The 14545-nt window shown below is 35.9% G+C and overlaps 1 protein-coding gene across 7 annotated transcripts in view; it reads left to right on the top strand.

Annotated features, from left to right (window-relative positions):
* LOC121317282 (electrogenic sodium bicarbonate cotransporter 1-like) overlaps positions 1 to 14545 on the top strand; it is a 94661-nt gene that overhangs the window by 77727 nt on the left and 2389 nt on the right. For all 7 annotated transcript variants that reach the window (XM_041253086.1, XM_041253066.1, XM_041253076.1 and 4 more), the window contains 9 exons: positions 1 to 114; positions 602 to 763; positions 2124 to 2302; positions 3160 to 3232; positions 7645 to 7713; positions 8878 to 9051; positions 9624 to 9785; positions 10938 to 11034; positions 12498 to 12577. In XM_041253086.1, the coding sequence (XP_041109020.1) occupies positions 1 to 114; positions 602 to 763; positions 2124 to 2302; positions 3160 to 3232; positions 7645 to 7713; positions 8878 to 9051; positions 9624 to 9785; positions 10938 to 11034; positions 12498 to 12541 (1074 nt within the window). In that variant the 3' untranslated portion in view covers positions 12542 to 12577. The remainder of the gene's footprint in view (positions 115 to 601; positions 764 to 2123; positions 2303 to 3159; positions 3233 to 7644; positions 7714 to 8877; positions 9052 to 9623; positions 9786 to 10937; positions 11035 to 12497; positions 12578 to 14545) is intronic.

Raw genomic sequence — 14545 nt, 5'->3', positions numbered from 1 at the left:
GTTAGGAAGCTTATCAGTGACTTTGCCATTGTCTTGTCCATTCTGATTTTCTGTGGAGTTGATGCATTGGTTGGGGTGGACACACCGAAGCTTATTGTGCCAAGCGAATTCAAGGTAAGATAAGCAGCTTTTTTTGCATGGCATCTGTATATGTGATACCTTGTGAGAATTGTTAATCGACAAAATTTCATCTTTGGAAATATTATTGGTAGTTCAGTAACTTTGCCCATCTCACTATAGATACTTCAGCCAGAAATTGGGATCTTTAGTGTTTTTATTTGTGCTGCATATATGGATTACCAATTTTAAACAATATTACTATGCTTGTCAGTTGTTATCTATGATTGAAACTCCTGTTGTGTACTAATGGTTCTGATCGTGTTCCTCTCCCTTATTCATTTAGGTTCAGGACTGTTCTCTGGCCTGTGTTGACTCTGAGCTCAGATGTTCACCCAGGCTGGGTGCTCTGATGTAGTTCAAAAGCATATTAGAAGTGATCACCAAACACTGCTGCTAATGGCCATTGTGGAGTTATTGCACCTGATCTTTTGCAGTACGCTGTTTTTGTTTTAGGATCCTTTTCTTTTTTTTTTCATTTTAGCCAACAAGCCCAAATAGAGGCTGGTTTATCCCTCCATTCGGAGGCAATCCCTGGTGGGTTTACCTGGCAGCGGCCCTCCCTGCACTGCTAGTCACCATCCTCATCTTCATGGACCAACAGATCACAGCTGTCATTGTCAACAGGAAAGAACACAAGCTCAAGGTGGGTAATCCGGACAAGAGGGAGCAATACAGCTAGCACAAGTTGGTGTTGCTTGCTTAATTGCAAGTATCCTGTACTCTCTCTACTCAGGAAAGACATGAAGCATTTAGTGTAATTTCCAATAAGAAGCAAGGAATTAAAATAGTAAATGAAGCCCGTACTTGGTTATATTAGTGCTTGCAAGGAGTTGAAACTGTATGTGTGTAGGCAGTTGTCCTCAGAAATGGTTCATATACTGTAGTAACAGATTAACAGTAGATGTGTTTAACATTGCATTGCGTATTTTAACATTACTACTCAAGATATAAAAATCTATCTGATTACCTAGTGCCTAACCAGCTTTACTCCACTTAGGAAAGGTAAAATAGAATCTTTACGTTGCAGATTGTCCTATGTACAATAGCTCCACACAGTTAAATCTGTTCAAGGCTTATTTAGCGGGGTTGTTGTTCTCTCAGCCTTGTCTAATTGCTCTTTCTCTTTGATGGGATTGTATGTCTGCTGTTTTCTAATCTGCATATTTTAAGTAAGTTTCATGTTTCCATAATGTACAATTAGTAGGAGGCAATGCACAGTAATTCTTTTGGAGTGACGTGGCTCGTAAGGGGGTGCATTTTCTCATTTTAAAGCTGGTTTTGGCAGACCTCTGGCTTTTCCTGTGACTGCAACACATCCAAATCTCTGCTGTGTCACTCAATATCGTGGATGATGTGGTAGAATAGCACAATGTTAGGATTGTGATGGATGAACACAGTGCAGATTAGCGCTGCATATATACCGAATCTGTGTTTTTTAATGAAAAGCTCTGACTGCCGAGGCACTGTAGCGAGTGAGATGTTATAAAAACATAATAATTGAGGAAATGTAATATGCAGCAAAGGGGGCATACTAAAATTATTCATTTGTAAAGTGATTCGCAATAACAACTTTCATGCAGTGTCAAACCTGACAACATGTCATGCATGATGTCCCTCAAACTTGATGTTTTATAGTTTAAAAAAAGGTCATGCATAGTTTAATAGGAGTTCATTAATGTTGGCCTAATTTAATAATATACGGTGCAAAACAGCATAAGTTAAACACAAATTACCAGCATGCAGCAAGGTTGACAAGCCGAAAGTGCATATGGATCTTTCATTTTTGTGAATACGCTAAGATACTGTATTTTCATAAACCTTTTTTTAAAAATAATTCCTATAATCTTATATGGTATCACTGACTGAATGTTCTTTGGAATGCTGTTTTTGAACTGCTTCAAGTAAGCTCTGTGTTTTTAAGTTAAACTGTCAAAATAGTTCATGGCATGTGTCTAACTGAACTATAAACTGTTGTAGATAATCCTGGGTTTTTATTTTCACAGAAAGGTGCTGGCTACCACCTGGATCTCTTCTGGGTAGCCATTCTGATAATAGTGTGTTCATTTATGGCACTGCCCTGGTACGTTGCTGCTACTGTCATCTCAATTGCCCACATTGACAGCTTGAAAATGGAGACAGAAACCTCAGCGCCTGGAGAGCAACCAAAGTTTTTGGGAGTTAGGTAAGAGAAGCATTGTTTGTATGCAGATTAATGTACATGTACAGAAGTATTTCTGGCTTTGGAATTCTCTGTATTTCATTTTTATAACTTTTCTCTGTGTCAGACCTGGTATTCAATGTTGGAGCGACAGAGCTCGGAACCAGTCTGAATAATGTAAAAATAATAACATGAAATAGGTGAACAAACAAATAAAAGCAAATAAAATAAAATGACATTTGAAGCTATTTTAATTTGAGTACTTCTGATGGCTCCCTTAGTGATTTTTACCTGCCTCATAATGTACATGTGAACACACTAAAGCACTAATTATGACAAATATTCTCTGTCAAGTCTTTGAGCCCAAAAGCCTATAGAATGCAAACCGTTAATATCACAAGTGGCTAGGCAAAATGCCTCGAAGTGTTTGCAGGAGCAGCCTCTCATTTTTTCTGCTTCTACCAGAGTAATTTAACAAGCACTAAATAACGATGCACTCTGAAGCGAGCCTCCAGCTTTATTTCAGTTATCTAAGGTGCTCTAATACCACAGCTTTCAGCAAAACCAAATAACATGGGATCCTATACTGTGTGGATATAGCATGGGAAAATCAATATGATAGGAGAGCTGATATTGTTTTAAATAGGAAAAATAACCATGCTTTATTTTGGAACTACAAAATCTCTCAGAAGTGTTACAATAGCTGCTTATTACCATAGCATATCCTACTTCCATACAGAGAAAGACGCTTAGCTATTAGAATACTCTTAATGTGTGGTCCTGGTTATATAAGTAAAAGTAATTTTGCTAAACCAGCCTTCTTTTTCAAGAGGAAAACAACCCTATTGTATCATGATGAACAAAACTTTGTGTATTTATAGGGAACAAAGAGTGACTGGGACCATTGTCTTTCTTCTGACTGGTGTGTCTGTCTTCATGGCTCCAATCCTGAAGGTATACTTCTACATTATTTCATAGGTAAAAGCTACATTAACATTGCAGAGGTGGGAATACTTGAAAGGTCCAACAGGAAAGCCTAACTAAAATGTGCTTGCAAGACAAAATGAGACATTTTCATGTTTGAGGGTAAAGCGAGAAGTGGAGAACTAGATATTAAGTTTTTTTTAGTATTTTGTCTGCTTGATTTCTTAAATATCAGATACATGCCAGGTAGGCCTTTTAAAATAAAGTCGGGCTTTGAACAAGCAACAAACACATCTATTGAACATCACCTGACACATTGTACTGTAGATTAAACCCAATTGTTAACAATGGGTGAACATGGGTGAAATTACAGGCAGTATTAACATTAGGTGGATAGATTTTGTTTACAATCAGGCATGCTTAAAATTCAAAGTTAGAGCACAGCACAGAGCCACGCTAAAGAATCAAGAAGTGCAGGTAACATATTTATTGACTGGTGAAATACAATTCAAAGCTGACCTCTCGCACTAAAGCATAGCGCCGATACCGCTGTGTGTGTGTGTGTGTGTGTGTGTGTGTGTGTCTGTGTGTGTGTGTGTGTGTGTGTGTGTGTGTATATATATATATATATATATATATATATATATATATATATATATATATATATAATGTACACACAGTATCCACCACTTACACCGTACAGGGTTATTTCGAGCAGCCATTTATATCGGTCAAATAGCGTTTGCTGTTCTGTTCTGTTCTGCCATTATCATTGGCATTGGCGTGATTTCAATAACAAAGGTATTGTTTATACCGTGTTAAGCACGTCATATATTTTGGGCAAACTCAGCTTTCTGGATATTGTTTTATGCCATTCAAATAGATTTAAATAACAAGCGCACAGCTTATACTGTAGTAATCGCTCTTACTAATCACCAATCAGCTGTTTTCACCTTGTTATCTTACCATTCACATAGATCTCAATAAAAAGGCAGCACTTTGCTGTGTTAAAAGCTTGACAGATGTAAGCGTGCGTGGTATGGAGCAGCATGTGGATATAGAACCAAATTGGGAATTTTTAGAAAACGCGGCAAGTTTGCCGTCTATACGTTCAAAAAAAGATCATCCAGATGCGTATCGCAGAGTTCTTCGCGGGAATCAATTTGCAGTAATGTATGCTGCATGTACTGTACATTTCTGCACTTGCATTACTTTTTTGCACTTGCAGTAATCTGTCTTTATCCGCTGATTTTGCTAGACAATGTGGGAATGAATCTGATTATGGACTGGGGAAGGGGGTTGGAGTACTCTGTAAATAATGTGTTTGTAAACTGTGTTATTCTTTTTCAGATCTGTTAGTGTTTTCTGTGTGTTTTGGTGCTTGTGCCTTTGTGTATGTGCATCACTGATGGGGGGTGGGAGCAGGTCTGACATGACCAGTCAGAGGATTGTTTGACAAATGAGTGAGGAAGGGGGAGGGACGGGTTTGTGTGAGGAAATTATGATGTTTGATGGGGAGAAGTAGCATCTGGCAGTGGGAGAATTGAGAGAGTTAAGAGAGGTTGAGTGTGTAAGTGAGAGGAGAGGAATGAGCCATTGTTCACTAAAAGCTAAAAAAAAACATAAATACAGCGGTTTCCTACTGCTTTGAACCGCAACTATTGTCTCTCTCATTATATCCTGGAAACCCAGCAGCTCAATGCTACAATATGTAAATAAATCCTATTCACCTGCGGGGCATATCGGCGTCAACCTCGATCTCCTTCCTGTCACTAAGCAGCGAATGCATGCACTCACACGGCAGAGGCCTACCCTGTATCTTTCTAAACAAGGGATTTAGGGGAGCATCCTAATAATAGCTGAAACTCAAAACAGTAATATAGTACTTACAACTGTGTATAACGGTATTCAAAACAGGATTCATTTATCCAGGTTTTTAAATGTCCGCCCTTACTCTGGCCCCATGACAGTTGGATATCCGACAGATTACTGTACTTTTTATTATATTCATAGGTTTTAATTTAATAGGGTAACAATACATAATATAAATAAACATGATATGCAGTTGCATTTTCAAGTCAACATTTGGTTAACATTTAGCAAGGAACCAGCTATCGCATATTTATTAAATATTCATTTAACATTAATTTAATATAGAGTTACCAAGATTTTTAACCTCATACACGCATGTTTGTTTTGATTACTGTCCTGGTGATTAGAGGACATTTTGAATGTCAGGTTTTTGTGTGGGCGTTTATACCATCGTCACTTACTGTGAGTGATTCACGTTAACACAAACACACGCCTGTCCTAAGAGGTGGCAACTGTATACATCAATATCTATCCCTCTGGTTCTCACTTGTTATGTTTAAAGTACTGTATGATCAAAGACACAAATGCAGTGACTTTTTTTTTTTCAAAATAATTGTTTTACTTAAAAATATAACTGAACATAATTTTATTGGGATAAATATATTTAGTCACTGCAGTGATTTCAGCTTTTCACCTTAGTGTGTAAGTGTGATGTATATTATCAAGTACTGTCTGCCTCCGTGTGGTCAGATTTAGTCAGTGAATTTGTACAGCTTTTACATGGGTTTACTCAATGCATTTAAAGTGGGATTGAAAAGCTTGTCCAGACTACTTGTGTTGTGGAGTACAAACTAGGGATGGGACGGTATAAAATTTGCACGGCATGATAACCGTTAAAAAAATAAAATACAGTAGTAACCTTAATATCACGGTATACAGTACATCATGCAAGTTATCAAATAAAGGCTCAAAAGAAGAAAGACTAATGTAAATCGCTTAAATTACTGTAATTCACAAAAATAAAACCAGCAAATCCCACTTCCTTTCATGGAATGATTTAAACATTTGGTATTTAGTATTTTAATATGCCAGATAACTTGGTACGTTTCTTTTTTATAAAGACAATCAGAATTTAAAAAAATAAAAATAAAGTTGTACTCTCTCAATGTTATACTACAACAGTATTAAGATCTATTATTTGCTCAAAATGATGTTGTGCTGTAGTTTGTTAAAATATTTTAACTTATAAAATTAAATAGATAGATAAATGTTTAGCTGATGGAAAATAGAACTGGGAAACGATCGGTCTTTTGCTTAAAACACAAACATGTACCACAGGTTGTTATTTAAGAGCAGAGATGCGTGGTATATTTTTTCAACTGGATAAATAAAATATGTATAACAAAAAAAAAAATGTATTTTAATACTAAAACGTGTTATTGGATTATCATTTATGACATTGCACAAGCTTCCAATGATTAATACACATGTGGAGTTTGTAAATATATATATATCTATATATATCTATTCGATATAATATATATAGATATTATATATATATATATATCACTTACCTAAGAAAATTGGAATACCGTTACAAGTTCATTAAACAAAACTACGTTGATAATAAGTAGACTATCCTGCTGCAGTCGCAGGTCTGTGCTAGTTTTATTTGAGATATTGGTAGTGTTCTTATAGCGCAGATTTCCGCAGTTCTGCACAGAATCTCGGAGATGCACTGTAGACGTCACTCAACACCCACAGAAGTCTGTGCAGATTCTGCGTAGCCCAGCACAGCTTTGAAATGTTACTGCGGGAGGCTGACTGCGGCTGTGAACCAAAGGGACGATGCTGAGATCACGGGTGACCTGCTAATCATAATGCAAATAACCACTAAAACTACTGCTGCCGCCTTGTTAGCGGAGGCAAATGACATTTTATCATTATACAAAGAAGCCGTGAACAGCCTTGTCAACGCTATGTTAATTAAATAACTAAATAATTTTAACAAACATGATGTACTAAATCCATGCTAAAGTTAATGTTAATCTATTACATTAAACTGACTGATGATAATCCAGACAAATGTAAATATAGGACATTAAAATGTGTGCTTTCCTGCAAGGTTTGGAGAAGGCATTTCTCTAAAAGCTGTGTGTGACGTCAGAAAGACAGCAGCCAAGAGCAGCCGGCGCAGAAACTCTGGGTAACAGAACACAGCAATTGAAACGTGTATTCTATGTCGTTGACAGTTTCCTTCAAAATCATTATCAAAATACAGTATCAGTTCACAAAAAAATCTTCCTTAGACACTTTGCTAAGGCTACAACTAACATCACTTGATTTGCAGTTGAAAAATGCGTTAACCGTTGTATAACTGAATTACAATAATTGCAGTTTAGAGTAAAAGCAATGTTATTAATGCCGTAATGGACCTAAACCGCGGTAAACTGTAAAACTGGTATACCGACCCATCCCTAGTACAAACCCACAACTAATGTACTAGCAAGGGCTTTAGCAAAGCGGAGAAAAGCACACCTGTACAGGTTATGGATTATAAATAATGTTGTAGAGTAGTATTTAAAATGTTAATTTGGTCACTGTTATGATTTTCTCCTGTTTTTTTCCAGTTCATCCCAATGCCGGTTCTTTATGGAGTTTTCCTCTACATGGGTGTTGCTTCATTAAATAATGTGCAGGTGAGAGACTATCTTACAGAACCTACATTGTGACTTGCATAGAGGGCGCTCAGGAGCAATTAATCATTAACCAGGGAGCCAGTGCTGCTGATCAAACCTTGTTTTTATGCAAAAATGATCACAGGGTAGTTAATGTAGGTGATTTCGTTAATGAGTTTGAATATTAGTTCAGACGGTAAGGGTTTAGATCCAGACATATTCATCATACAGTCATACACTTCAGGTGGTGTTCAAAGTTCTTTGTACATTGTTGGTATTATTATTGGTAATGGAAATGCATTTTGTACATGAAGTGCCAACTCTGCAGCTCGTTTGTTGGAATGGGGCGAGCTCTCCACATGATTAAGTTAATCAGTAAGAACACTAACATGGCCATTTATTCTCCTGCACAGAAGAATAATACTAATCAAGCAATTAATGCTTGTTATTCCGAGCACACTACATGAACTGAAATTGTACACAGTTTGCAGCCCATGCAGTTGACTTGGCCCCCTCAGTGCACTACATATTCATGGAGTAGCTGTGTTAACGGCTCTGAACTAGAACAAAAGGTATTTGCTGTGCAGAACCAGTTCATTCAAACACTAAAATCTACAAAACCTGTACTGAATTATAGCTGCAGAACTCTTCGATTGATTAATAGCTATGAACTTATATAAACTTGTAAATAGAGACGCCCATGCACGCTTGTATGCTATACTTCTATGTTTACCTGCAGTTTACTTATCTAATTACTTTATACTAATAAAGACATTAAGAACACGTCACTGAAGTATCTTTTCAGTAGAGTACCATTCTGAGTTTGTTTACTGCCAATTTGTAATGATTGTTAAATCATTTTTCACATACTGTTGTGGTAACCAGTGTTTACTAAGCAGGTCAAGTACAATTCTATAAAAACATAATTAAGTGAACTCAACTTTGAGTTTAAGTTCTCGTGAAAGATCAACATTTCCTGACAGCTAGTCTTGCATGGATATTAGCAGTCTTGTGTAAGATATAGTCTCTGTGTGTATCTGTTTTGTGGGGTTTAAATAATCATCTTTTAAAAAAAAAAAAGAAAAAAAAAAGTTATTGCTAATGCTTCATTTAGGGGTTTTTTGGAGTTTTTTTGAAAGGGATGAAGCACATTTTCTCATTAATAACAAGCATTTTTGTTTTTAGTTCATGGATCGATTGCAGCTGCTTTTAATGCCAGCCAAACATCAGCCGGATTTTATCTACCTGCGGCATGTGCCACTTCGTCGAATCCACTTGTTTACTTTCATTCAGGTGCTCTGTCTGGCCCTGCTATGGGTTCTCAAGTCAACCGTGGCTGCCATTATTTTCCCAGTCATGGTAAGTGCTGTATAGGGGATTCATTTCCATCTAGCACATTGCCAAATAAAGGTCACCATGAGCTGTTAAAACTAATTACAGTATGTTCTAAGCAGAAAGCACAGTATACTGAACTTTTTGATTTCATTAACCTTGTTCTTTTTGACTGTTGAGCGATTCTGGGAATTTAGCTGCTTTAAGAACTTAAAAACCAAGAAGAGGAGTACTAGATAATACTTTAATAGTGCAGAGTAAGGTTATGCTTTATTTAGTCGACAGTCAGCTGTTTTCACAGAGCCCGATTAGCACTAATCTTGGACTAACTTACCTAAGGTAACATTGCTTCAAGGTTAGTGCTAACCATAGTCTGTGAAACCAGAAGAATACATGGTTTTCACAAGTATTCATCTAATATGTGTAGATGTTTGATCCATTCCAGAACAATACAGTTGTTTGATTGTCTCTAAAGTAACAAACAACCTTTAATGTTTGGTTTTGAAATATAAGCTGAGGTAAAATGCTAATGTCACATTTGGATTAGAGTCAGCCTTCCTTGAGTTTGGGGTAATAGATCTGTGTTGTGGTCGATATAGATCCTGGCCCTAGTGGCTGTGCGGAAGGCTATGGACTACCTTTTCTCTCAGCATGACCTCAGCTTCCTGGATGACGTCATTCCAGAAAAAGACAAGAAGAAGAAGGAAGATGAAAAGAAAAAGAAAAAGAAGAAAGGGAGCATAGACAGTGACCTTGACGATGTAAGAAACATTTATTGGAAACAGTTGATTTATTTATTGTACAATATGTGTTAATGCTGCTAGTGAGTGCATGCACTTTCTTATGTACTTATCTGCGGGTCTGTGTTGGACCTTCATGCAGCTCAGGGCTACAGTATAAGAATAACCCTGCTTCCATGTTTCTTCAGTCTTGGGTCTGTTTTGAGGTGGCCAGTTTTAATATACAGATCATGCAGTATCTATAGAATGGTGTATGTCTGAGAGCTATCACAGTATTTTGTCTATTTTTGTCTGTTCTTGTTGCATATATATATATATATATATATATATATATATATATATATATATATATATATATATATATATATATAAACTTGCTCTTGCTTTATAAATAATAGCTTAGCACTTATTTCCAACCAAAAAATCTGGTATCAAACAAACTAACTGGTAACCAACTTTCATTATTTTTCGTATATGTCTTTAGCATCTTAGCATTTTTTTGTTTTGTTATTTAAGTATTAACAATAGGTGGTTGTTAAGGCCAGAGCCTCGACTTTTCTGAGCCCCCCCAATATATTTTCCATTTGATTTATTGTAAAGCAGTATATCAGTTAAGATGAGAAGATCAAAGTGACATGCAGGTTTGATCCAAGTAGGCTACAATTCTGTAAGCATTTCAGAACAATATCCCTCGTGTGCTTCACTAAATGTATTCATAGGCAAAGAACTCCTCCTCTTAGAATGAATTGTTAAGGAAGTATTGATTTCTCAGAGACAGGATACGACTAGACCCAGCAAATAATGCATATTGACGTGCATTCCCGAAACTGTCTTGTAGTGACATTGCTAGGATATACCATAGGGTCATTAACTACACCTAAAGTGAATGCTTAATAGATTTCAGCATGTAGTTCACTAGAACATACTGCCCAATTAATTAATGTAGCATAATGCAATGCTTTAGAAATAAAATTTTGCTCTACTACTTTTCATTAATTTAACCTTTTTTTTGGTGTGCCTTTTCAATGAAATGCAATAACGGAAGCGTCTGTCAAAACCTCAGGTTTTTCCTTCATTCCTTTGTGCCTTCTACCACGAAGTAAGGGACCGAGTGCCAGCCGTACTTGGAGCTCAGTGGCTGCTTCTAAGCCTTTGTAAACATTTCCTCCACAGTCGGACTATCCGTACAAAGAGAATGTTCCCAGCATTAAAATCCCCATGGACATGATGGAGCAAGAGCCCTTCTTAAGTGATATCAAAACCTCAGACCGTGAGTAGAACCAACTCATAACCTGCCTGACTGGACGAAGGCTGAAGCAAGGCGCCGTATCTTTGCTACCATCACTGTCAACTCATCCCCTGGCCGTGGCTTTTATATGTAATAGTTGTCAGATTGTGTCGTCCCGTCTGTGCCTAACACTAACTGCCTTCCTCTCGCTATCAATGTGTCTCTTGCTGTTGTCTAGCCCTCCATCATGAGATTAATTCGGCTTCACACAAATTCTCTCACATGGCTTTCTTGGTGTCTAACTGCTCCTTTTTGTCCACTGTTAATTTTTCCCTCTTTTCCATCAAATCTTTGCCAAACTCACTGACTTCAATTAATTGTGCAACATACAGTACAGGCACATTTTGAGTATAGAGGTGTCCCCCATACACACAATGAGTAGTCCTGATTACGTGACAGTATGACATTTGGCATGGAATAACCTTGTATAAAGTATTATTGCTTTCTAAAGATAGAATTGCAAATTGTCTGACCTCTGTCTCTCCATGGTACATGATCTCACAAGAGGGACAGAACATGCTTTACAAAAAAAGCCTTCAGTTAAAGATCATGCTGTTTTAAATTCTATAACTGAACATATGAAGATAAATGTGAATGATAACACTTTGATTTTAAATGATGAGTCTTTCATGAATTATTGTGTTGCAATTAAAAATATATAAACATAAAAAAGTTTCACACAGATCAGAAGACTAAGAAGTATCAACTTGGAATAATAACTAATTTTAACATCCACACTACTGTAGTGTAAATTGTAGCTGTCTATTGAACTAGACTACACAGTGTTCATGTGAGTAATATTTCAGAGTATTGTAGTTCTGTTTTTTCATCTGGTTAAGTGCTGATAAATGCTTTTGCTTAATTATTTTGAAGAATTAACAAATGGATTGTTATTCAAATTAGTGCAACACCTTTTTCTTACATAGGAAATTCATCACTATGCAAAAGTAGCATCACTTTCATACACCCTGCTTCTTTTTCCATCAGGCTAAAACATTTCAAAACATTTGTATTTTAATCTGGTGTTCTCCCTATGGTTTTTATTTGTATTTTTTTTATGTGTAGTATGTTCTCCCCTCCAAATGGGGAGTTTTCTTAGCATGCAGCGATTTGTTGGGATGTTACATGTGCTTGCATGTAGGGAATGGCTTCAGTGAACTAGACAAGTATGTTAAAAAAAAACGATTTATTTTTTTTGTATTTTTACAAAATAAACGAAATGTAAGCAAATCAACCAATGGCTGCTTAAAAATGCAATATATACAGTAAATTGTTCTGTAGTAACCCAAATGCCTCTTTGTACATTTTGGCTAAAAACTGATTATGTAAGCTCAATTGGAGAGCACTGGATATTCTGTAAATAGTTTCCCACAACATGTGTGCTAAGCAGGACGCTTATTCATGCACAGCATAATCGTTCAAACCATATCTCTTCTGTTCCACAGGAGAAAAAACACCATCTTTCCTCGAGCAACACACATCGTGCTGAACAGATTTGTTTCATAAAGTCTAACTCTATGTCAAGGTAAGCAGCTTTGTGGTTATGGCAACATTCAAAATAAAAAAAAAAAAATCACACAAAAATTGTTTGGATGTACAGATAGTAGAATGTACAGAAATGCGAAATTCTCCATCAATATTTTATATAGAAGTTCCAAGAAGAAATATAGAATGCATTAAAAGTAACTTTGTAGATATCACTGACTAAATTATTAAAATGTTGATCGATAATGTGGTTATTCATGTGTTTTTTTTTGTTTGTAGCATTCACTATTGTATAGCTTTATACTAATACAAAGACAGCTGAAGAAGCATAATAGTTACATAAATTAGGTTTATAATTTGTAAACTCAGATTATATTTAATGTAATTATAGAGATAGGCCAGGTTCCTTGAATTGCTGGGATTTAAAAAGCTCTAGTTGTAGGTGACAGATTTGCCCATTTAGCGTGTTGGCAATTCATAAAATCGTATTTGCAAAAAAAAATAAATAAATAAACCTGTTTCAATAAGAAAATAAAACATTACTGTAATGAGAAAATAAATAAGGAAACATTTTGATATCAACAGACGCACCTAAATATTTAAGTACGTTTTAATATCCTCTTTGTTTAAACTACTTGTGAGTGCAACTAATCCTCGACAGATATAGCCAAGAGCAGGCTGGCTTATATAAGGGAAGCCAATTGCAAGCTTTTCCAGTGAGCTTGGGGCAGGAATGGTAGCACATGATTAAGTTTGTGTTTGGGGAAATCAGTGAGTTCCTCTCCTATTCTGCAGCTAGTTGTTGAGCTTATGAAACTGGGATTACATACAAATCATTTAAGCAAATCTTCATTATTGACATGTTTTGTGACAAATAAAGTGATTATTACTAAACTACTAGGGGACAGTTTAGTTGGGCATAGTCTTTAAATGCTCCCTGACTTGAATAAATAAGGGCCACTGTTTCAGTGTTTCTGTCGATATATAAACAGTGGATTTCATCACAATCAGTTATTTCCAAAGTCTTTTCTCCATTCTTTAATTAACTCTTTTTGAAATTAATGTTCACGTTACAAAATGAAAAACAAAACGGTTCTTAAGAGGACTTGAAGTCCGTAACTTCATAGTTTGATTGTAGTTTTGAAAAATGAACAGGTGTGCACCTCCTTAAAAAAAAAAAAAAAAAAAACCTGGAAATAATTAGACTGAATAAACTCTGAGAATATGGCCCATTATGTGTTTACATTTTTTATTTACTTGTACTCGTTACTTGATTTAGTAAATATTCAACGTTTTACCTTCACAGAGATACGTATTCATGTATTCATATATATATATATATATATATATATATATATATATATATATATATATATATATGCGCACAGTAAGATAACAAGCTGAAAACAGCTGATTGGTGATTAGTAAGAACGATTACTACAGTTTAAGCTGTGCACTTGTTATTTAAATCTGTTTGAATGGCATATAACAATATCCAAAAAAAGTTTGCCCGAAATATATGACGTGCTTAATACGGTATAAACGATACCTTTGTTATTGAAATCATGCCAATGCCAATGAGAATGGCAGAATAGAACAGCAAACGCTATTTGACCGATATAAATGGCTGCTCGAAATAACCCTGTACGGTGTAAGTGGTGGATACTGTGTATATACAGTACTGTGCAAAAGTTTTAGGCAGGTGTGAATGCTTTCAAAAATAGACATGTTAATAGATTATATTTATCAATTAACAAAATGCAAAGTGAGTGAAGAGAAGAAAAATCTACATCAAATCCATATTTGGTGTGACCACCCTTTGCCTTCAAAACAGCATCAATTCTTCTAGGTACACTTGCACAAAGTCAGGGATTTTGTAGGCATATAGTCAGGTGTATGATTAAACAATTATACCAAACAGGTACTAATGATCATCGATTCAATATGTAGGTTGAAACACAATCATTAACTGCAACAGAACAGCTGTGTAGGAGGAATAAAACTGGGT

Source organism: Polyodon spathula, chromosome 1 (assembly GCF_017654505.1).
Source record: "Polyodon spathula isolate WHYD16114869_AA chromosome 1, ASM1765450v1, whole genome shotgun sequence".
Classification (NCBI taxonomy): Eukaryota; Metazoa; Chordata; class Actinopteri; order Acipenseriformes; family Polyodontidae; genus Polyodon; species Polyodon spathula.
The sequence above is the reverse complement of the archived record's forward strand: the minus strand, read 5'-3'. Positions and strand labels throughout refer to the sequence as shown.